This window comes from Physeter macrocephalus, chromosome 11 (genome assembly GCF_002837175.3).
Source record: "Physeter macrocephalus isolate SW-GA chromosome 11, ASM283717v5, whole genome shotgun sequence".
Classification (NCBI taxonomy): domain Eukaryota; kingdom Metazoa; phylum Chordata; class Mammalia; order Artiodactyla; family Physeteridae; genus Physeter; species Physeter macrocephalus.
Window position 1 is genome coordinate 4895374 of NC_041224.1, and position 25079 is coordinate 4920452.

The window sequence follows — 25079 nt, forward strand, 5'->3', positions numbered from 1 at the left end:
TGGATAAAGAAGATGTGGCACATATATACAATGGAATATTACTCAGCCATAAAAAGAAACAAAATTGAGTTATTTGTGTGAGGTGGATGGACCTAGAGTCTCTCATACAGAGTGAAGTAAGTCAGAAAGAGAAAAACAAATACCATATTCTAACACATATATATGGAATCTAAAAGAAAAAAAAGGTTCTGAAGAACCTATGGGCAGGATACAAATAAAGACGCAGACGTGCAGAACGGACTTGAGGACACGGGGAGGGGGAAGGGTAAACTGGGAGGAAGTGAGAGAGTGGCGTGGACATATATACACTACCAAATGTAAAATAGATAGCTAGTGGGAAGCAGCCACATAGCAGAGGGAGATCAGCTTGGTGCTTTGTGACCACCTAGAGGGGTGGGATAGGGAGGGTGGGAGGGAGACTCAGGAGGGAGGGGATATGGGGATATATGTATACATATCGATAAGTATTGCTAATTCACTTTGTTATATAGCAGAAACTAACACGACATTGTAAAGCAATTATACTCCAATAAAGATGTTAAAAACAAAACAAAACAGTGCATATGGGAAACAGATCCCCCGGGCCAGACTGTTGGCCACGAATGTCATCTTCCTGATTCTTCTGTTTTGGTGTCTTGCTATCTGGCCTGAATTTCAGAAGCACAGCTCTAAAAGTGTTCTGAAAAATTTTGCCTCCAAGGTGTACCTTCACATAAAATTCAACATGGCTGAAATGTAACTCATTTTCCTCACCATTTCTGTCATAAGTTTGCCTGCTTATTGGTAGCACTGAGGCTTACAATAGTAGAGAAATTCTTGATATTTTTTTCACCCTTTTCTTCTCCTCATCCTTCACTGGGCGTGGGGCAATTATTCCTTGCGTCGTTTGTATATATCCCTCCATTTCCGGTCCCCAACCCCCATCATCACCACATTCAGGTCTTCCCCTAATTTCCTATGAGGTCTCCATGCTGTGGACTAAAAACAAAATGCACAACCTAAAAGTTGAGAATTACACTTTATTTGGTTGACTTAACAGAGGACTTAAGCCAGGGATACAGTCTCTCAGATAGCTCTGAGGGACTGCTCCAAAGAGGTAAGCAAAGAGCCAGCATATATATGAGTTTTTGGAAAAAAACATAAAACAGGTGGTCAAACATCAAAAGATTACTGCTAATTAAAGAAATGGACATCTCAATTTAATGGATTTCGCATTTTTTCTATGCATGGGAAGATGCAGGAGTCTGGGCTTATTGAAATCTTTCCTTTGATATGCATCTTAACTACCTAGTGCCAGTATCCTCTTCTTTCCGATCCTGAGCTCCCTCAGGGTACACCTCTGGGGGCGGCTGCAGTAGCTGACAGCTTGGTGGTGGCCACATCCTTTGTTTACTGATACGGCAGGTGACATTCTTTGTCCACAATGTCTTTACTCCTGTCTGTTCCCTAATTCTTCCTGTACCTAGCCAGATTTATCCGTCTAAAAGGTTACATTTTACACAGAGTCCTGATGCCTTTGTTTATGTTAGATTCATTCTGCCTGAAGTGGTACCCCCTTTCTTGCACTTGTCTAAACTGTACCCCTTTTCAAGCCCTGCTTCCTTCCTGAAGCCTTTTCTGGTGGCCCTAAGCTTCAGTGATCAATTACTCTTGTCTGAATTTCTGGAGCATTTATTTTCTGTGTCACCTATTTAGCACAAAAAATACTACCTTGCCTTACCTGTGCACGAATGCTTGCTTCCTTTCTAGCAATACCTGGTAATGGTTGTGCATTAAGAGTTACTGAGGTTTTTCTTCCCCTAATGTTCAAGACAGAGATTCAAGAGACACTCCAACCCATATAAGCAACAAATACATAAGAAGACCTCACTGTTCCAAATTTCTGAAGTTGATTTGAGGTTTTTATATTTACAATTTTTTGAGCAGCTACTCTATGCTTGGCATTGTACTGCATGCTGGAGACAGAACAGTGAACAGGACACTAATCAATTCTGCTTTCAAGAAGCACACATTCTGGTAGCAGAACAAGCGATTATAATACTGTAGAGTACATACCACAATAGACGCATAGGACACTATCAAAACACAATGTAATGCTGACCTGGGAGGACTGAGAAATCATTCCAGAGAAATAGATCCAAAAGCTGGAACATGGAGGAGGAGGAGGAGCTGCCCAAGCAAAAGTGTGTGTGTGCGGGGATGGGGCTGGAGACAGAGGAAAGAAGAGGACTCCAGGCAGAGGAATGACGAGGTCCTGGAGACAGGAAAACACGGCTCACTGAAAACACGACAGGAGTTTGATCTGGCCAGAACACAGAGTGCAAGGCATGAGACAGCAAGAGATGAGGTTGGAGGGATAAGCAGGGCTTACGATAAAATAATAACTACTTGGAAGGGCAGTAAGCAACATAAAGAAGGTGGATGACTGGACTAGGTTTGCACTTTAGCAGCACCACTTTGGCTGCAGGGGAGAGAAGAGCCCGAGGGGAGAGAAGAATGAAGGCAGGAAGGCCGGCTGGGCAGCTAACAGGGCAGGTGATCCAGCAAGAAATTGAGGTGGTGACCTGACATTAACAGGGATGATAGACGTGAAGAAAGTGGATACATTTCAGGATGCTTAAGGGATGTGGGTATTGGGGCTGAGGAAGGTGAGCGGCTGTCAATGTCGTTCCTTACAAAGGAAATCAGGAGGAAAAGCTAGTATAGAGGAGAAGACGATGACGTCAGTATGATTCATGTTTAGCTTGGTTTTCTGCCCCTGGACAGACCCACGTGGAGACGTCTTGGCAGCTGTGCCATGCAACAGTTCTCAAACTTTTTGGTTGTGCAAATTATTGAGGACTTGAGAGAGCTGATGACTATTCATATTTACTCTTCAAATGAGGACTGAGAAAATTTTAAACATATGTATTAAACCATCTTAAAACATAATAAACCTATTACTAGTTAATATAAATGTTTATGAAAATAATTATTTTAAAACAAAAAATTAGTGAAGAAGTGGCACTATTTTACGTTTTTGCAAATCTCTTTAATGTCTGGCTTAATAGAAAATAGCTGAATTCTAAGATCTGGTTCTGCCTTCAATCTGTTTTGCTATCACACTGCATATAGCCTCTGGAAAACTCCACTGTAGTATCAAAGAACCAGAGTGAAAAAAGTAAGCAGCATCTTGATTAACTATGAACATAGTTTGATCTTGTGTACGTCCCTGAAGGGGATATCTAGGGATCTGGGGACTACACTTTTGGAATCACTGCCCCAGAGCAGGGGAACCTGACAATATTCTGAGTCTCACTAATAAGCTCTTGATACCATGGCCAAAAGTAGGCTGGATAGTCTTGATTGAGGTTTCAAGTGCTATTTGGAGAGGTTGAGGTTGCCTGGTTGACATCACCTTCCAAAGTTAGGAATGGAAGAATGTTCATTCAATTAATTCATTTAACAAATATTTATTTAGCACATATTGTATGTCAGGAACTACTCTAGACACAGAGGGTAGAACGAACAAAACAGAAAAGAAAAATCCTTGCCTTCATGAAGCTTCCCTTTTCTTTGGGGAAGATTAGACAGCAAACAAAGTAGTAGAATATATATCGGAGGGCAGTAAGTACATGCAGAAAAACAACGAAAAGAGGTATAGGAAATGTTGGAAGGATTTGCAGATTTCGAGTAGTGCGTACACGGAAGGCTTCATTAAGAAGACAACATTAGAGCAAAGATCCGAAGGAGGTGAAGGACCCATTTGGGTATCTAACACAAGAGCTTTTCCGGGTATTTAAAAAGATTATTTCCTTAATTTATTTTAAATTTTATTAACATGTATTCTTTAATTAAATATCTATTGTATCTGGCATTAGCTGCAGGTAAAAGAAGATAAGATGGGAGGCTAATGTTTATTTAGTGTCTGCCATGTACCAGGCACTTTGTTAGTTACTATACATAAGGTTTGGCGCCCTCACTAAGATTTATAGCTTGCCAAGAAGACAAAGCATGTACATACAATTCCTGCAGTTGTGGTGTAGCAGCTCTTATGAGTAACAGTTGGTTTGAGTTGCACCACCAGAGGTTTGTGTGCACCTGATCTACCTGAGGTTTACATCTCTCTTTGAATATGAAGTGAGGTGTGAAGGGTATTTGTCAAACAGCCAGGAAGTTAATAATACCAGATCACACCTTTTATAGAGCACTTGAGTTTACAAAGTGCCATCAGAAATTAACTCATTTAATCTTCATAACAATTCTAAGATGCTGGTCTTGTTCGAAGAAGTATAATTGTGCCGACTGAGGGGAACAGGCTCAGAAGTCTAGGTCATGCAAAGCGGTTATACGGTGGCTGGGACCTAAAATTAAGATAATCTGCCTTCGCGCAGAAGACTCTTGCCACTGCAATGCAGCTGTTTTGAGCAGCTGTTGAAATCAAAGAGCACCATACTCGCCTGACTCAATCCTCTTCAGAGTACGTGCACCAAAGGACGATAAAGTGAGGGTTGGAGAAGGGGAGGAGCCTGCGAACTGGGTGAAATCACACCCGGCGCTCTCCCTCTGCGCTTGCGCAAGGGAGGAGGCGCCCTCTCCGGAAGGACACCTGGGACTTGGGTTTGCGCCGACGCAGAGCTACTTCCAGGCGGAACCCGGGCGTGCGGGGCTCCTGCAACCTAAACACCCGGTGTGAAAGGAAGGTGGCCCCGGCGGGGCGGGGCGCATGCGCGGCAGCTCCCCCTGGGGAAGGGCTGAGAGGCGGAGCGGGGCGGCCAGCTGTGAGCGGAGCGGAGCAGGGTCAGGATGGACGAGGACGTGCTGACCACCCTGAAGATCCTCATCATCGGCGAGAGTGGCGTGGGCAAGTCCAGGTGAGGCGGCTCTGCGGGCCGTGACGAGGGTGGCGGGGCCCTTTCCGCCTCGGTGGCCGCTGTCCCCTGGGCCGCGGCGGGAACGGTAAACGGCGGCGGCCGGGCGCGGCCCGGCCTGGGGCGGCCTCCGCTCGCGGCCTCCGCTCGCGGCCTCCGGGCCTTCCCGCTGCGCGGCCCCGCGGCCCCGCCACCCCGCTGCCCGGTCCACGGCCTCTGCCAGGCCCGGCTCCCTGGATCGCTTCGCCTCCTGTCGCACCCAGAGGAAAATAGTTCCGGGGCCGCCGCCCGGCCGGCGGTTTGCTGTAGAGGAGCCTAGGGCGCGGCGGGCGGGCTTGGGGCCGAGTCCGGCCGAGGGCGAGGCCTCTGGGCCCCGGGGCCAGGCTGCCTGCACCCCGCGAGTTGAGAGGTGTAGCTCTACCGCTGGGGTTTCGGCCGGCCTGCCTCGTAATACGTCAAGTTCTGCACGGGAAGTTTCGCGACGCCGTAGGTCGCATTCCTGGCCTATTATGGTGCACCCCGCAGCCGCTTTTTTTTTCTTTTTTCCTTTTTTAAAATGAGTCAGCTGTGAAAGAACTCTTCAGTCTTCTGATTGCTTAAATAATTCACTTTAGTCTAAGACGGTAGAGCTTAAGCTGTGGCCGCTTTTGAAAATCACGTGTGATTGTTACTTGTCATTGTGCCGCATCATACAGAGGTAAAAGAACACATTAGCATGTGTCTCTTCTTTCTTGACGCTTTCTTGGGGGAAAATAACGTTGACAGTAGTTAGAGTCGAGTATAAGGGAAGACGTAGAGCCTGGGGCGTATTGCAAGAGAGCTGTGATTTCATCCACATCCTGGAACAGAGTTCTCCAGGTGAAGGTATCCTCGCCATATGATTACGAGCTCCTTGTATTCTACGCTGCTTTGATCCTCAAATAATATCCAAATTCCAGGAGCTGCAAGCAATTTCATAGTTTAGCTATACCTCCTGATAAACTTATCTTTCACATTACTTCGTGAAGTCTTATTTTTTTTAAATACTTGAGTATTTGAAACCTTACTCTGTAAATATATTCTGAAACTTTATGTGTTTTTAAAGCATGACAGTACATTTTCATAGTTTCTCTCATTTAATGTACTCTGTATGTTAGAGTGAGGGATTTGTACCTAAGAAGGAATAAATTAACGAAACACTATGGGCTAAAAAGATAGTATGATGTGTGTGTGTGTGTGTGTGTGTGTGTGTGTGTGTGTTACTTAAAGGGCTGAATAAAATCATTTTCATGATCACCATCTATTGTATTTGAGGGTTAAAAAGCTAGGTATTATATAAACATTGTCTTAATAGGAATTCCTTGGCCTTTTGACCATTTTCTTCTTGAGATGTGACCGTCATTTAGGTTAAGACATATGAAGTTGCTGATTTTGAAGTTAGGAACGGTTGAATGTCGTTTCATGTGGTTCAGCCCCAAACATGGTTGATTGGCACCTTTTCTAAATGTGTTAGATGGCTGATTACTTGAAGGCTAACTGCAGTGCAGTGTTCACATAATTGAAGTTCTTCCTCTAGAGTAAAATCTGTTAAGTGGATTTACTGGTTCCCTTGGTTCCCTCCCCTCAAACAAATTTATTTGGATCTAATATGTTCCAGACTTTTTCTCAATAGTTAGTGGTGAATTATCAACTACTCACTGCAAAATTTTAACACCTTTACCTCTTTCAAGAAAGGATTGCATTTAAGGAGAAAGTTGGCTTATTTTTCTGGCTAGATATACATTTTTGGTATATGTCATATGCTATGGAAAAAACTTTGAACACTTTCTGGATAAGATGAGAATAAATGACTCTTTAGAAGCCTGCGCTTTTTAAGGTAATTAACACTTGTCCTGGATATAATCTTACAGGGTTGTTCTAACCAATGGTTTCTATTTCTTTATAAATCTAGAGTTAATGGAAGTGATATATCACTTGTGTTGTTGAGAAATCATTGCACAACAAGGGATATCTTAACTAATTCAAACTAGTGGGTTATTTTTCCAGTTTATTTCGTACTTGGAGTGTAATGAGCGTGTGTGAGAGGAGCCAGGAGATGAGAATGATGAAACTGGTGCTGCCACTTGTGTGACCTTTGTTACTCAGACACTCCAGGCCTTCATTTCTTTGTTCGAAAAGTGAGGTTGGGTAGAAATCTCTCAGGCCCTATCAAGTGTTAAATGTGTAATAGTCTTTGATTCCGTGGCTAGCCATAGTGAAGTGAAGAAGTAGCAAGGTGTTTCAGAAACTGGGAGGAATTATAGAGACCTTCTGTTATTCAAGTTGCTGTCCTTCCTGTGCCCCTTATATCCCATCCTTTTTGACCAATTTCATTTGTAAATTGAGAAATGCGTGTTAGTTATAATCGCACTGATTAATTACAGATTTGGTCTTCTCCAAGTGGATTGGTGGTCTCCTTCCATCTATAGCTCTGCATGGAGAGTATTTTGCTCCTTTAACTTTGAAAATATGAAGGCTTAAACATACATCCTTTAGAGCAGTGGCTCTTAATCATTTTCGGGTTGTGGGTTCCTGTCAGAATCTAATAGAGAAATAGACTCCCTGCCTAGAAAAATGTACACATAGAATTTAGAATACATTTCGAGCTAATAGTTTACCCCTGGCTAAGATCTGCTGCCTTATACTCGAAGCCTGTATTAAAATTTGTTGCTTTACACCCTTGTCTTTCCTGACAAAATACCATTAATGACAAGCCAAGAAAAACCCCTGGCTCAGTGTCTGCCACGTTGTTGATGTTTAATAAATAATAGCCAATACCATTGTTATTATTTATGTTATTATGGTGTTATTATTACTACTCAACAAGGTTCTACGTTTTTGTAATATTTTCTTTGGTGACTGAGTATAGATACACAACCTTTCTATTCTTAAATTGTGAGTAACTGAAATTTTTAGTGAAATCTTCAGTTTTATTGATTTGAAGTTTAATGTTGGGGAGAGAAGAAAATTCTTATGAGTAGTGTTTTAAGATTCTTATTAGTGCTGTCACCTAATTCATGTTGGAGGTAAGTAAAATTAGTTATAGTCAAGAGTGTTCAATGTTAAGTAGAAAAATCTACAATATGATTCTTTTTACTTTGCTTTTGTGGTGCTGGTTTTATGATCAACAAAAAGCAAAACCAGGAAAGGGAGAGTTAATCCTTCGAATAGAATTAATGACACTGGGTTTGGGAACTACCAAGAGGCCATTATGTTTTGCAGCCCTGTGGACAAAAAAAAAAAAAATCTTTAGCAGCAATAATTATAATCTGTAGAAATATTCATATGCTTTTTTCCTGCAATTCATGAGATAGCTATTGTCTTGATTTTATTAATGCAAATAGGTCAATAGAATGGTCTCGTCCTACTTAGGAGATAATGTGAGGGGCAATTGATTAATTTTATAAATCTAGGGCTTTAACAAAAGCTTAGATTTTATCTTTGAAGAGCTTCTAATAACTGCCACTTCTGCCTTATGTTAAACAAAATAATTCTGGGAGACAAAATCTTGGGAGTACTCTTACGGTATCTTTTCATTTCATGCCTTCCTCTCTAGTTTCTTTACCATTTCCTAGGTTTAGTCCTTCATGATCTCTTGCTATAATCATGGCAGTTGTCTTCTGTTGTTTTTCTTGCAATTTTTTTGCTGGCATTAAATTTTCAAGATAAAGAGCAGTTCCTGCCATTCCTTTCGGTGAAAGCTTTTGGTAGTTCCATGTTGCCTCCTTGATTTCATACACCCTACCTACCCAGCATTTGCCAGAGGCTACCTGCTCTGGCCATCACGTGACCTTTCTGCCTCCACTTTTTATTATATCTCTTTCCACTTAGGTAATAGTCTTACTACTTGTTTCAAAATGCTAGACTTCACAACTTTCTGTTTTTACCTGAATTCAGAGTGAATTATGCATTAGATTTTTTAAAAAATTAATTTGTTGCATTCCAAAAGACTTACTTTTCCCCTTGTTGTCCATGTCAGTTAAAGTGTCACATGTTTGCTAATATTTTCTCAGAAGGACATACCAATACAGTTATAAAAAAACAAAAAACACAGTTATTGTCACACTTGGGGAATTGAGCAGGGGAGCATGGGGAACATATTTTCTAGTAAACTACTTCGCTTTGGGGATTCTTTAATTGCCGTTCCAATAATTTAATTCCTCTGTATATACCTGCACTGAGGCTGTATTTCTGGGAGTAGACTACATCAGCTATTCTTATCTGCATCTAACTGGTGACAAAATAAAACAATCAGGAAGATTTATCAAGTGATTAGAAAGAAAAGCCAAATTACTAATCGGTCTTTTTAACATCTCTTTTAGCCTGCTCTTGAGGTTCACAGATGATACTTTTGATCCAGAACTTGCAGCAACAATAGGTAAGCCTATGTTTAAAAATTTAGTAGAAATGCCAAATATTTTCTTGCTTCAGCCTGTTTCATCTAACTCCCCTACCCATCCTCTCACCACCCCATTGCTTCCATGTCTGTCAAAATCTTATTTGTCTTTCAGGTCTTAACTGTGGTAGTCATTAAATCTCTGAAGCCTTTGTATATCTCACCAAGCAAAAAAAAGTCCTTTTCTGTTGTCTCATGGTACTTTGTTAACACTGCGGATATTACGATTATCTCTATACACATTCCTGTGCTAGGGGTTGTCTGTTATTTAGCAGCATACAGTCATTTGAATGTTTATTGCATGCCAGGCACTGTCCTAAGAGGTTGGTTATAATGTTCAATAATGCAGACTTGGTCTCTGTCATAATGGACCTAGCAGTATCACCCAGCAGTAGAGTGTGTTAATTTTGTATTTTTAGCATTCAGTACAGTATCTGGCATGTATTCTGGCAGCATATTTATTGATATTAGTTATTAAAGACTGTTAGAAGCAGTAATACATAAATGCCTTTTAAAAATGAAATTTAGATTGCCTGAAAGTGGTTTGCCACACCAGCTTATTAGGATATATGAGAAGATGGAGCTAAATATTCTGGTGTCACATGTTTAGGGAGTCAGTGACAATGTAAAGGAACAAGAGACAGCTTGCAGGAGCAGGAAGAGCTGAGTCAGAGCAGGATAATAGCCTTGGCTCTGCCTTGAACGTTGTCATCTTGAGCAAGTCATTCACTTCCTTGTCTTCTGTAAGTTGAGGAATTTTGGGGAGAGAATACACTTTTCTTCCAGCTCTAAAATTTCATGATCTGATGAGTAGAATGTAGTAAAGATGATCCTTGTATTATTATTAGGCAAAATAAAGAGTTTCTATTAACTGGGTTGATTTTTTTTCCTTTTTATTGTTAAATAATTTCATACTTAGAGAAGAGTTGTAAAAATAGTTCAGAGAATTCCTGTATATCTTAATCAAATTCCCCAAATGTTAACATTTATCACATATGCTATATCATTCTGTCTACATACACATACACAGTATTCTTGCTTTTTTTGAATTGTTTGAGAGAAAATTGCAGACAGTGTCTTCAATGTCTTTAACCTCTAAGTACTTTAATGTGTATTTTCTAGATGAACATGGATACAGTTCTCCTGTATACAGACAGATTTCATCAACTGTCTCACTAATGTCTTATATACCAAAGAAAAAGAATTGTTTCTGGTCCAGAATCCAGTCCAGCATCACATATTGAATTTTGTTGTCTTTTTTCCTTAGTCTCTTTTAATCTGAACAGTTCTTCACTCTTTCTTTATCTTTCATGGCCTTGACATTTTTGAAGAGCACATACAGGCCAGTTATTGTAGAATATCCTTCAATTGCATTTGTCCATGTGTCCTCATGGTTAGATTCAGGTTATGCATTTTGGTCAGGAATTCTTCAGAAGTGCTTGTCAGAGTATGGTGTATATTTGTGCCATTACTGGTGATGGGACTTGGTTCCTTAAGACGATGTACACCAAGTCTCTCCACTGTAAACTGTCATCCTGTCATTCCAACTATGGTGGTTGTCCAGCTGTGGTTTTTCAAATTCCATCCTTCCATTTACATTTCTTGTATAGAATTCTATAGAAACAAAGAGTTCTTCTTTGTTTCTTTCTATCAGTATGAGCTCACGGTGCCTCTAAATGTTTAATAAATTATATCAGGCATTACTTAGCTTTTGGATGACATGTTAACATTGACAGATTTACTGTTATGTGTGTAAAAGGGAATCATTTAAAATACTAGTAATTCAAAATCTATTTAATTTGGTTTTGATATATTATTTGCTCCTTTAAAAAATCAGTTATTAATAAAACTTGATTTTGCTCAGAACATACCTGGTATTGGATAAGCGAGGAGTAGAAGAATAATAACTGGCAGGAAAATAAACTTGCCTAGAGTTAAAATTTTCCTAAGGGACTGATCTTATATATACTATAAATTATCTGTCTTCATTTCAAACCCAAATGTAACTGGGGACTTGCAGATTGACAGATCATTCGTTGTTTTTATTACTAAAAAGGCTTTGCTTTAAAAGCAAATACTAAGATTGTAGCATACTGATGAGAATATACATAATTTGTTCCCCCAGTGGGCCTTGGGTCTTGAAAAGTATCTTTTACATTTTGGCATCAGATAATTTTCTGCCCTAGGTTATAACCAATATACATGAGTTTTTGAAATAAAAATAATTAGCCCAGTTGTTAATGGCCATATGAAAATTAGTATTTACCTCACAGTATAATAGTAAGGAAAGCACACCCTTATCTTTCAGTAATACAGTGAGACACTCAAGTTTCTGTCTTGTATAAAATACTCTATTAAGGTAATTGTTGGATTTGGGGTTTGAAGATGGTACTATAGAGTTGGCATTTTCATCTTTTGCTTTCTGGCAATTGACTAATAACAAAGAGAGGGAGAAACTAAAACCCCAACCCCATAGTCCACTATACTAGAAGGCAGCTAAAACGCCAAACCACAAAGTAGGTGGAATGGCTGCCAAGAGCAGTGGGGACCGGACAGGCCGCCTGTAGGAGAAAGTAGGCGATGCCAGGGCTGCAGAGCTCGGAGCCAGCAAGAGGTGCTTCATGAGGTTGAGAGGCCCACTGTGAGGTGCAAAACCTATATCCCTTGTTTGTAAAAGCAAAATGGCTTCTTAAGCTAATGGCAGGAGTTACCTGCATCTGGTTTGGTTTTAAGAAGTTGGGAAGGTGAAGCCAAACAAGGAGTCATACAAACCAGCCATTTTTGCATTTTGTCTGTCTCTGTAGCAGTAGGGGAGGAGATGCCTTTGAAAAACCTCAAGGTCGCCTATCTCCTCTGAATGTTGAGAAGTAAAAAACTAACTGATACTCATGTAAAAGCCTGAATCAAGACAGAATTTTGCCAGTGCAGAACTGATCCACTATGGCTTTCTGCATGAACCTCCTGCAAATAGCTTGTCCAGGAAAACCTCACCACTTTCAACTATGACTTAGTAAAAAAGAATCCAGCTCAAGGCCACTACCACCATTCAAGAATCGAAAAGGAAGAAAGGAATGGAAAAACAAAGGACAGTTGAAGAATCTTCACCAGAAAAAAATATTGCTGTAAAGAAGATGAAAATAATGACCAAACATTTTGCCATGAATTTAAAAGCCTTAATGGAAATATTTATCAGTGAGAGCACAAAACAGTGATATAAGAGGTTGGGGAAGAGATAGTGCGACTACATGAGAAAATGCAGTGTGAGCTGATTGAGTGGAAAGAAAGAAAAGATAAGAAAATAAAACCATCACTGAAATGAAGGTGAGATTGGAAGGATCACAAGGGACAGTAGAAACTGGGAAACACAATAAAGAACATAGAAGCTAGGAATGGAAAAGTGGGTAGAATTTACCAAAATGAATAAGAATATTAAAACAAATTAGAGTGAGAAAATGATAGATATGGAAATCAGAAAAGGAGATTTTACATAGTATGTTTGAGTCTTAAAAGAAGAAACATAATGAAACACAACCAATATTTAATGATATATAATCCAAGGTAACGTTTCTGACATAAAAATAAACACACACAGACAAAATTGTAAGAATATTTTGACCAGGTTTTTGTTTGTTACATGGGAATGTTTGGGGGGAAAATAATAAGCATTAGATTTCTCTTTTTGCTATGGTCAGGCCATAAGATGGTGCTTAATCAGGTCTTTACCTAAGGTATTTAATCAACTGCATAGATAAAATTGGTTGAAATTTAAGCATGGATATAGAAAGTGGTTACATTAACTTTATATAGTATGATTAAATAGGCAAAATCTGCTTCATGCTTTTTGTTTTTTAAATTTACCCTATTTTAGGTAACCTTTGAACACAAAAAGAGCACTTTAAGTAAAAATTTTCAAATATAAAATTAGAAAATTTAAAACTGGCTCTCTAAAGACAGGCTCACAAACTATTTCTTAATCTCTAAGACTTATAATTGTTACAATATGTGAAAGTGTTTTTTGAGGGTTGATACATTTCAACTAAAGTTAGACAAATTTTGCTTGTTGTTGGTTGACTTTAGATCAGTGATTCTTATCACTCCCTTGGTAAGTTTTTAGAAATACCCATGACTGTTTGGCTTCTAAGGGCAGGTGTCAGATCTATTTCATCCACAAGTTACCTTATAGTTTGGGCTTACTTAACAGAAAGATAATTTAATTAAAATGCAAAGTAGTTTATACATCTTGTTTAATGCCACAACATAAACTTGTTAAAATACTTGGGAATATGAGATAATTCAGAAAGTAAAATAGAACTATTCTATTTCATATAATTTCATTCAATTAAACATGTTAAAGTAATAAAAATGGCTCTGACATTTCTTTATTTAGAATAATGACAAATGGTCTTGATCATATATAGATTGTTTCTTTCTTCCATTCTACTTAGAGGCTTTATTAGTAAAGGTTGTAATTTTTTTCATATGCCTTTTCAGTACTGACTAATGGTTGATAGACCTTTTTATACTGAAATGTCCTTGCTTTCCTAGATAAGCCTTCACTTACTTTGTTTGATGTATTTCTGGATTCTGTTGACTAATTTAGAATTTTTATATCTATTTTTATATGTAAGATGGTCTCTCCTTTTTTGTATTTTTAAAAAATCAGAGTTTGGTATTAAAGTTGTATTTGTTTATACAATGAAGGAGCTTTCCGTCTTTTTAAATTGTCCTTACTTGCTTAAGTACTACTGGAATTATCTGTTCTGTGAAGGTTGTATTTCATCTGAGTCAGTCTGATCCTGCTTCTCCCTCACTGTTACAACCTCTTCAGGTTCTCTGTTTCTTAGGAGTGCAGCTAGGAAGGAAAATCCCAACTCACTTGTTAAGTTAGTTGCATGTAGTATCTTTTTTTTTTTTTTGGCCAGCACACAGGATCTTAGTTCTTGGTTCCCGACCAGGGGTGGAACCCGGTCCCCCTGCGGTGGGAGCACTGGACCACCAGGGAAGTCCCTGTAGTATTCGTTTAAACTCTTCATTATCTGTGTTTATGTTCCCTCATTTCTAAACTTGTACATTTTTTTGGTCTGTCTTCTCCTTAAGGAATGTATCTATTTTATTGTTTGAGGAATTGCTTTATTTTTTCCCCTCTTTCTCCTTCCTACTTTTATTTTGGTTTATTTTGTTAGTTTCTTAAGATGAGTATTAAGTTCCTTTCTTTTTAGTCTTTTTTCTTTAATAAAGATGTCCTCTAAGAACAAGTTTTACTGTGTCCCATAGGTTGTGATAGGCTGTTTGTTTTTCATTGCTCTCTGCATAGTTTAAATTTTCAGTTTTGCTTTCCTCTTTGAATATTTGAAATCTTTGATTTAGGAATGTGTTTCCTAATTTCCAGGCTTTTTTTGGTCATTTTATTTCTTATTTAGTGGATAATGACTTCCATTTGGAGTAAAGCCACCCACCCCTCTGCCAGCCTCATGTCCATCAGCAAGAGTCAGGTTAGCCTCAGAATTTAGCCTACTTCTGACAAGACCTTCCTCCACACCCCTCTTTCCTCTCCAGATGTTCTTATCTTGCTACTGCTAGCCGCCATAAGACCATCAGGCATCATAACCGTTGTTTCCTCTAAGTATTCTCCACGGAAAGCCCTTGTGTCTCTTCATTTCCCAGACTCGGATCTTCATAACGTTGTTCACCTTCTTTTCTTGCCTCCAGTGCTCACTCCTTCTCAGCTCTGTCTTCTTGGGGAGCAGAGCACTTAGCACATTTCATTGTTAATACTTTTTAGGTTGTTTGTAAACTGAGACTTGGGTATCTAGGTCCTCCTAATCTTGTTCTCCTTGGATCCTTAAAGCTTTTATGGTATCTGTCTTGATGCCCACTTTCCTGTTATCCTCTATCCCCTCCCCCAAAATAACTAAATAGCAGATAAACCAGGAATTTTTATATTCTTTCATGAGAAGGGGGAAATTGACTTAAAGAGATTAATTAAGCTCTTGGCTATCGAGACCTTAGTAAGAGGGCTGAGACTAAATCCAGCCTCCTGACTTGGTATTCTTTTAATTACAACACAGAAATACAGCTCAGCAATGAAAAAGATCAAACACAGATTTGAACAGAATGTCAGAAATGCTAAACATAAGAGGGAAGCAGAAAAATTAGATTTATCAGTTAATTAAATGTAAATGGGTCCAATTCTCCTAATAATTCAGATTGTCAGATTGGAGTTGAAAAGTACTTAAAAGAAGTATGGAAAGGTTGAAATAAAGGGATGCACCAGTATAGAAGCAGAGGTGGTAATATAACATGATTTAAGGTGGAATTCAGGGCTAATGCACTGGACAAAATAAAATAGGATATAATGTAATGATGAAAAGCCAAATTAATTAACAAAACAGCTATAATAGTCATAAACAAGTAGGCACCAAACACAGAAATGATATATAAAAGCAAAAGCTGTTTAAAACACAAGAGAAGAATTTGATGAAAATACATTTATATTAGGAGATTTGTTATATATCTCTTTCATAATTAGATCCAAAAGACACACATAAGGTCATGGGAAATAGAATAACACAGTCAAGAAATATTTTGAATGAAGAACTAATTTTTAAAAGCCCATGGAACAGTTTTACAAAATCAGTCTTTACTTCATCAGCAAAATAAATTGGAAAGAAGCAGAAATTTTACAATACATGTTCTCTGATAATTTATTCTTTCAGAAAGTATTTTTGACCTATTATGTTCCAAGTAGATAGCAATATTTTTTTTAATTATGATATAGTAAAATTGACTTCTTTGGGGGTATAGAGTTCTTTGAATTTAATATGTGTTATAACAGATGTATATGGTTATGTAATCGCTACCACAATCAGGATACCAAACAGTTCCATCATCCAAAAGAGTTCCCCTAGTGCCATCTTTTTTCAGGCACACTTTTTCCCCATCTCTATTCCCTGGCATCCACTGCTAGGTCTTTATCACTATAGTTTTGTGTTTTTGAGAATGTCATATAGATGGAATAGAGTGTGTAACCTTTCCAGCCTGAGTTTTTTCACTTAGCATGATGCCTTTGAGCTGCCTCTGAGTTTTTGCGTGTCAATAGTTTGTTCCTTTTTATTGGTGGGTTGTATTCCATTTCGGAGTTGGTTAAGTCATCTACCCATTGTAGGCCATTTGGGTTGTTTCCAGTTTTTGGTGATAATAAATAGACCTGTTATAAACATTCAAGTACAGGATTTTACATGAAAATTAATTTTTATTTCTCTAGAGTAAATACCCAATAATGGAATTGCTGGATCATATGGTAAATGCATGTTTAACTTTGGAAAACAGTCTGTCCATTTTTTTATAAAGTGGTTGTGTCATTTTACACTCCCACTAGCAGTATATGAAACTTCCTGTTCTTCTGTAGCCCCATCCGTTATACTTAGTATGGTCAGACTTTTAAATCGTAATCATTCTAATAGGTGTGTATTGGGAATCTCATTGTGATTTACTTTGCATTCTCTAATGACTTATGATGTTGAGCATCTTTTAAAGTTCTTATTTGCTATCCATATGTATATATTTTGTGTGTGTGTGTGAAGTGTCCAAGTCTTGTTCAGTTTTTAATTGGGTTTTTTCTTATTGTTGAGCTTTGAGTTCTTTATATATTCTGCATATAAGTCCATTATTAGATGAAATATGCTTTGTAAATGTGTTTTTCTTAGTCTGTGGCTCCTCTTGTAATTCTCTTAACAGTTTATTTCTAAAAGCAGAAGTTGTTTATTTTGATGAAATCCAACTTACCAATTTTTTTCTTTTATGGATGATGATTTCAGCATTATATCTTGTGCTCAACAGATGATTGCAATGATTTTCTCCCGCATTTTCCTCTAGAAGTTTTAAAGTTTTGTATTTTACACTAGGTGTATGACTCATTTTTTTAAAAATTTTCACTTATAATGTTCTTTTTAAAAAAATTTTTTATTGGAGTATATTTGATTTACAATGTTGTGTTAGTTTCAGGTATATAGCATAGTGATTCAGTTATACATATACTTATATTCATTCTTTTTCAGATTCTTTTCCCATGTAGGTTATTACAGAATATTGAGTAGAGTTCCGTGTGCTATACAGTAGGTCCTTGTTGGTTATCTATTTTATATATAATAGTGTGTATATGTTAACTCCAAGCTCCTAATTCATCCTTCCCCACTCCATGTTTCCCCATTGGTAACCATAAGTTTGTTTTCGAAATCTGTAAGTCTGTTTCTGTTTTGTAAGTAAATTCATTTGAATCATTTTTTTAAAATTAGATTTCACATATGAGTGATATGATATTCGTCTTTCTCTGTCTGACTTACTTCACTTGGTATGATAATCTCTAGGTCCATCCATGTTGCTGCAGATGGCATTATTTCGTTCTTTTTTATGACCAAGTAATATTACATTGTATATATCTACCACATCTTCTTTATCTGTTCCTCTGTTGATGGACATTTAGGTTGCTTCCATGTCTTGGCTATTGTAAATAGTGCTGAAGTGAACATTGGGGTGCATGTATCTTTTCAAATTATGGTTTTCTCCAGATATATGCCCAGGAGTGGGATTGCTGGATCATGTGGTAGTTCTATTTTTAGTTTTTTAAGGAACCTCCATACTGGTGAGCTTTCCCATTCATAATTTTCTTGTTTCTAGCTGTGGCCTTTTCTTTTCTGCCTAGAGAAGTTCCTTTAGGTTTTTTGTAAAGCTGGTTTGGTGGTGCTGAATTCGCTGACCCTTTGCTTGTCTGTAAAGCTTTTGATTTCTCCATCAAATCTGAACAAGAGCCTTGCTCAGTAGAGTATTTTTGGTTGTAGGTTTTTTCCCTTTCATCACTTTAAGTATATCATGCTACTCCCTTCTGGCCTGCAGAGTTTCTGCTGAAAAATCAGCTGATAACCTTATGGGGATTCTTTTATATATTAATTCTTGCTTTTCCCTTGTTGCCTTTAATATTTTTTCTTTCTGTTTAATTTTTGTTAGTTTGATTAATATGTGTCTCAGCAAGTTAATCTCTAGGTCCATCCATGTTGCTGCAGATGGCATTATTTCGTTCTTTTTTATGACCAAGTAATATTACATTGTATATATCTACCACATCTTCTTTATCTGTTCCTCTGTTGATGGACATTTAGGTTGCTTCCATGTCTTGGCTATTGTAAATAGTGCTGAAGTGAACATTGGGGTGCATGTATCTTTTCAAATTATGGTTTTCTCCAGATATATGCCCAGGAGTGGGATTGCTGGATCATGTGGTAGTTCTATTTTTAGTTTTTTAAGGAACCTCCATACTGGTGAGCTTTCCCATTCATAATTTTCTTGTTTCTAGCTGTGGCCTTTTCTTTTCTGCCTAGAGAAGTTCCTTTAGGTTTTTTGTAAAGCTGGTTTGGTGGTGCTGAATTCGCTGACCCTTTGCTTGTCTGTAAAGCTTTTGATTTCTCCATCAAATCTGAACAAGAGCCTTGCTCAGTAGAGTATTTTTGGTTGTAGGTTTTTTCCCTTTCATCACTTTAAGTATATCATGCTACTCCCTTCTGGCCTGCAGAGTTTCTGCTGAAAAATCAGCTGATAACCTTATGGGGATTCTTTTATATATTAATTCTTGCTTTTCCCTTGTTGCCTTTAATATTTTTTCTTTCTGTTTAATTTTTGTTAGTTTGATTAATATGTGTCTCAGCAAGTTCCTCCTTGGGTTTATCTTGTATGGGACTCTCTGTGCTTCCTGGACTTGAATGTTTCCTTTCTCATGTTAGGGAAATTTTTGGCTATAATCTCTTCAAATATTTTCTCAGGCCCTTTCTCTCTCTTCTCCTTCTGGGACCCCTATAATGCAAATGTTGGTGGGTTTAATGTTGTCCCAGAGGTCTCTAAGACTGTCCTCATTTCTTTTCATTCTTTTTTCTTTTTTATATTTCACAGCAGTGATTTCCACTACTTTGTCTTCCAGTTCACTTGTTGTTTTTCTGCCTCATTTTTTCTGCTATGGATTCCTTCTAATGTATTTTTCATTTCAGTTATTGTATGGTTCATCTCTGTTTGTTCTTTAAATCTTCTAGCTCTTTGTTAAACATTTCTTATATCTTGGTCTGTGCCTCCATTCTTTTTCTGTGATCTTGGATCATCTTTATTATTGTTACTCTAAATTCTTCTTCAGGTAGATTGCCTATCTCCACTTCATTTAATAGTCCTTTGGGTTTTTATATTGTTCCTTTGAAACATATTTCTCTGCCTCCTCATTTTGTCTGACTTTCTGTGTTTGTGGTCTCGTTTCTGCAAGCTTCAGGATCATAGCTCTGCTTGCTTTTGGTGTCTGCCCCTGATGGGTGAGGCTGGTCATGGGGCTTGTGCAGGCTTCCTGGTAGAAGGGACTGGTGCCCGTCCACTGGTGGGTGGAGCTGGGTCTTGTCCCTCTGGTAGGCAGGGCCGTGTCAAGAGGGTGTGTTTAGAGGTGGCTGTGGGCTCAGTATGACTTTAGACAGCCGTCTGCTGATGGGTGGGGCTGTGTTCCTGTCTTTCCAGTTGTTTGGTCTGAGGTGTGCCAGCACTGGAGCCTGCAGGCAGTTGGGTGGAGCTGGGTCTTGGTGTCGAGCTGGACATCTCCGGGAGAGCACACACCGATTAATATTCCCTGGGCACAGGAATTCTCTGGTGGTCCAGCATCCTGGACTCAGCGCTGCCTCCCCAGAGGCCCAGGCCTGACCTCATTTCCTGGCTTCTGGGGTCTCCCGTGTCCTCCCTTCCACTCCCACTGCCCATGCAGGTCACAGCGCTGTAGGCGTTGCAGCAGAAACACCTGAGACCTTTAGGTGCAGGTAAAATGCCTCAGAGTGGTTACATACATACCTTTCACATCTTTTGTGAGATTTAGCCCTAAGTATTGTATAGGTTTTTATGTACGATGGTAGTAAATTTTTTAAAAATATTGTTTCTTTTCATTACTATTATATAGAAATACTGTTGATTTTTTAAATGTTTATTTAGTGTCCTCCAACCTTGCTAAAACTTGCTTATTCGTTGTAGGTGCTTTTTTAATCCCATAGATTCCATTGGGTTTCTACATTCTTCCTTTCCAATCTGGATGCCTTTTATTTCTTGTTTTATTGCCTTGGCTGAAGATCTCCAGTGCAGTGTTGTGATGAGAGCTGATATCTTCTTTTGTTCCTGATATTAAGGGGAAAACATTCAGTCTCTACCGCTGAGTGTGCTGTTGTATCTTTTCAAAGATGCTGTTTATCAGGTTGAGGAAGTTTCCTTCTGTTTCTGGTTTGCAGAGAGGTTTCATTAGGAATGCATGTTGGATTTTGTTAAATTCCTTTTCCACATTTGTTGAGATGTTCATATGAAGTTTCTTTTTTGGTTTAAAATAGTAAAATCCACATTGATTTTTTTTTCCCCGTGTTATATCAACCTTTCATTTCTGAAATAACATCACTTGGTTGTGCTATACTGTTCTTTTACACCTATTTGGATGACTTATGGTAAAATTTTGTTTAGGATTTTCATCTATGTTCATGAGGGATATTAATCTGTAGTTTTCTTTAATTATAGTGTCTGTCTGGTTTTGGTGTCATGGTACTGTAGAACTCATAGACTGACTAAGAAAGTATTCATTCCTCTTCAGTTTCCTGCAAGAGTTTGTTTGTAATGGATTAGTATTTAAATGTTCAGTAGAATTCATTTGGGGCCTGGAGGTTTTTCATGGAAAGGTTTTATCCACAGATTTAAATTCTTTCATAGATATAGGATTCTCCGGTTATCTATTTTTTATTGTGAAAATATACATAAGATAAAATTTACCATTTTAACCATTTTTAAGTATATGATTCAGTGGCACTAACTATGTTCACATTGTTTTGCAACCATCAATACTATCCATTTCCAGAACTTTTTCATAACCTCAAACAGGAACTCCACCAATTAAGCAATAACTCCCACTCCACATTTCCTCTCAGTCCCCGGTAACTTGTTCTACCTTCCGTCTCTATGAATTTGCCTGTTCTAGATACCTTGTATTAGTAGACTCATACAATATTTGTCCTTTTGTAATTTGCTTATTTCACTTAGCATAATGTGTTTAAGGTTCATCCATGTTGTAGCATATATCAGAATTTCATTCCATTTTATAGCTGTAGGTATTGGAATTTCATTCCATTTTACGGCTAATAATGTTCCATTATATGTACATACCACATTTTGTTTATCCATTCATCTGTCCGTGGACACTTGAGTTGCTTCCACCTTTTGCCTTTTGTGAATAATGCTGTGTTCAATGCTGTGAACATTGTTGTACAATTACTTGTTTGAGTTCCTGTTGTCAGTTCTTTTGGGTATGTACCTGAGTGGAATTGCTACATTACATGGTAATTCTATTTTTAGCTTTTTGAGGGACTGCCAAACTTTTTCACAGTGACTGTACCATTTTACATTCCTACCAGCAATGCACAAGCATTCTAATTTCTTAATGTCCTTGTTAACACTTGTTAGTTTTCACTTTTTTCTTTAATTGTAGCTGTTTTAATGGATATGAAGTAGTGTCTCATTGTGGTTTTGATTTGCATTTCCCTAATGGATAATGATGTTGAGCATCTTTTCCTGTGCTTGTTGGCCATTTGTGTATATTATTTGGAGAAGTGTCTATTCAAATCCTTTTCCCCATTTTTGAATAAGGCTTTCTGTTGTTAAGTTATAGGCATTCTTCATATATTCCAAATACTAATCGCTTATCAGGTAACTGGCTTGCAAATATTTTTTCCCATTTTGTGAGGTTTTTTTCCCACTCCCTTGATGTTGCCCTTTGATGCATATAAGTTTTTAATTTTGATGAAGTCCAGTTTATTTTTCTTCTGTTGCCTGTGCTCTTGGTGTTATATCCAAAAAATCTTTGCCAAATCCCATGTCATGAAAAATTTTTCCTATCCTTTCTTCTAAGAGTTTTTAAGATTTAGTTTTTACATTTACGTCTTTGATCCATTTTGGGCTAACTTTTGTATATGGTGTAAGGTTAGGGTCCAACTTCATTCTTTTGCATATGGCTATCTAGTTTTCTGAGCATCATTTGTTGAAAGGACTGGCCTTTACCTAGTGAATGGTCTTGGCTTCCTTGTTGAAAATCAGTTGGCTATATATGTGAGGGTTTATTTCTGGGTTCTCTATTTATTCCATTGGTTTAAATGTCTGTACTTAATGCTAGTACCATTGTTTTAATTATTGTAGTTTTGTAGTAAGTTTTAAAGTTTGAGTCCTCCAACTATTTTTTTTTCTCAATATTGTTATTTAGTGCCTCTTGTAATTCTATATGAATTTGAATGTCAGCTTTTCCATTCTGCAAAAAAAGCTATTAGAATTTTTATTGGATTGTGTTGGATCTGTAGATAGCTTTGGGTAGTATTGTCATCTTCACAATATTGTCTTCAAACTCATGAACACAGCATGTCTTTCCACTTATTTGTGTCTTCTTTAATTTCTTTCAGCAGTGTTTTGTAGTTTTCAGTGTATAAATATTAAAGCTCCTTGGTTAAATTTATTCCTGAGTACTATTATTATTATTATCATCATCATCATCATCTTTTTCGGACGCGCAGGCTCAGCGGCCATGGCTCACGGGCGCAGCTGCTCCGCGGCATGTGGGATCCTCCCAGACCCAGGCAGGAACCCATATCCCCTGCATCGGCAGGCAGGCTCCCAACCACTGCGCCACCAGGGAAGCCCCCATCATCATATATTTTTAAAGTATTTTATTCTTTTTGATGCTATTGTAAATGAAATGATATTTAAAATTTTTCTTTTTGGATTGTTTATTACTAGGGTATAGAAATGCAACTGAGTTTTGCATGTTGATTTTATATCCTGCAACTCTGCTGAATTCACTTATAGTTCTAACAATATTTTTGTATGTGTATGGAATATAATCATTCAGAGATAATTTTACTTCTTCCTTCCCAATATGGATGCCTTTTATTTACTTTTCTTGCCTAATTGCTCTGGCTAGGACTTCCAGTACTCTGAGAATAGACGTGGTGAGAGTGTGCATCCTTATCTTGTTCTGATCTGTGGGGAAAAGCTTTCAGTTCTTCACCAATGAGTATGATGTTAGTTACAGGTTTTTCTATGTATTCACTTGTGTTTTCTTCTGCATTGTCTAATCTGCTGTTAATCCCATCCTGTGTATTTATTTTTTTTAAATCTCAGACATTGTCATTTTTATCTCTAGATGTTTGGTATGGGTTTTTAAAATCTCTCTCACGTCAGATTAACTTTCTGAACATGTGGTATACAGTTATGTGTTTTTAATATCCTTCTTTGCTAGTTTTAACATCTTTGCTAGTTCTGAGTCAGTTTCTCTTGATTGCTTGTTTTTCTTTTGATAAGGCAGATGATTCCATTGATATGTTCTGGTTTCCCATTCATTGGTATTTCTTTACAGTGTAGTTGGTATTATCTTTGGTAAACTTTCATGTCTCACTTATTGCTTGTTTCAAAGGCTTTATTGGTTATATTGTCTAGTTTTAACTAATTTAACCTTCATAAAATAGGCCTGTGCCTATAAAAAGATTCCTGCAGAGGAACAGAATTGAATATTGTATTAAAAATGCAAGCCCAAATGAACAACTAGAGAAAAGCTGAAGTGACAGTTCTGTGATTTTGTAATTTATAATAAGAAATATATATTTGGTTCCTAGCACTGAACTCCAAAAACCCTTGGATTTTCTTAAGTGATAAGAATAATTAAAGATGTCTTTTGTTTTTCTTTTCTTTTTTTTTTTCTTTTTTGGCTGCACCACGTGGCTTATAGGATCTTAGTTCTCCGACCAGGGACTGAATGAACTTGGGCCCCGGCAGTGAAAGCGCCAAGTCCTAATCACTGGACGGCCAGGGAATTCCCAGGATGTCTTTTGTATTTTCATAACAAGCCTTTTTCAACCACACCTGAGTTTATGTTAATGATGTGACTTCTAGAAAGCCCCTAAGCATAGAAGCTGGTTGCCAGGAGAACCAACCATGTATTGGGCTGGCCAAAAAGTTCATTCAGGTTTTTCTGTAAGATGCTATGGAAAACCCAAACAAACTTTTTGGCCAACCCAATAATTAGAGGGTTGGAACTTTTCAGCCCTGTCTTACCTCCCTCACTTCCAGGGTGCAGAGAGGGGCTGGAGGTTTTGTTTAATCACCAAAGGCAAATGATTTAATCAGTCAAGCCTCCATAAAAAAAACCCCACGGGTTCAGAGAGCTCTGTGTCTGTGAACACGTGGAGGTACTGGAAGGATGGCATGCTTGGAGAGGGCATGAAAACTCTGTGTCCCTTCCCCATACCTTGCCCTGTGCCCAGATCTCTTCTCTCTGGCTGTTCCTGGGTTGTATCCTTTTATAATAAAATGATAATCTAGTAAGTAAGTAAGTAAACTGTTTTCCTGAGTTCTTTGAGCTACTATATCAAATTAATCTAATTGAGGAGGGATTATAGGAACCTCTGATTTATAGCCAGTTGGTCAGAAGCACAGGTAACAACATGGACTTGAGACTGGACTCTGAAATGGGGGTGTGGCAGTCTTGTGGGACTTCGCCCTTACCCTGTGGGATCTATCTCTTGACTTCAGGTAGATAGTGTCAGAACTGAATTGAATTGTGGGACACCCAGCTGGTGTCCCTGGAAAGTCAAAGAATTGGTAGTTGTGGGAAAAACCCTACGTATTGGGTCACAGAAGTGTTCAGTGTTGTAGAGGAGAAACACAGGAGTGTTTTTTCCTAAACATTCTGCTTCTATTATGAGCTCCTTGTTTGTCATCCATACGAGGAG

At 38.1% G+C, this 25079-nt stretch overlaps 1 protein-coding gene across 1 annotated transcript in view; it reads left to right on the forward strand.

Moving 5' to 3' along the window:
- Window positions 1-4605: 4605 nt before the first annotated feature.
- Window positions 4606-25079, forward strand: part of RAB18 (RAB18, member RAS oncogene family) — a 31793-nt gene continuing 11319 nt past the window's right edge. The window contains exons 1-2 of the mRNA XM_007118209.4: window positions 4606-4853; window positions 9191-9246. Of these exons, the coding sequence (XP_007118271.1) occupies window positions 4786-4853; window positions 9191-9246 (124 nt within the window). The 5' untranslated portion in view covers window positions 4606-4785. The remainder of the gene's footprint in view (window positions 4854-9190; window positions 9247-25079) is intronic.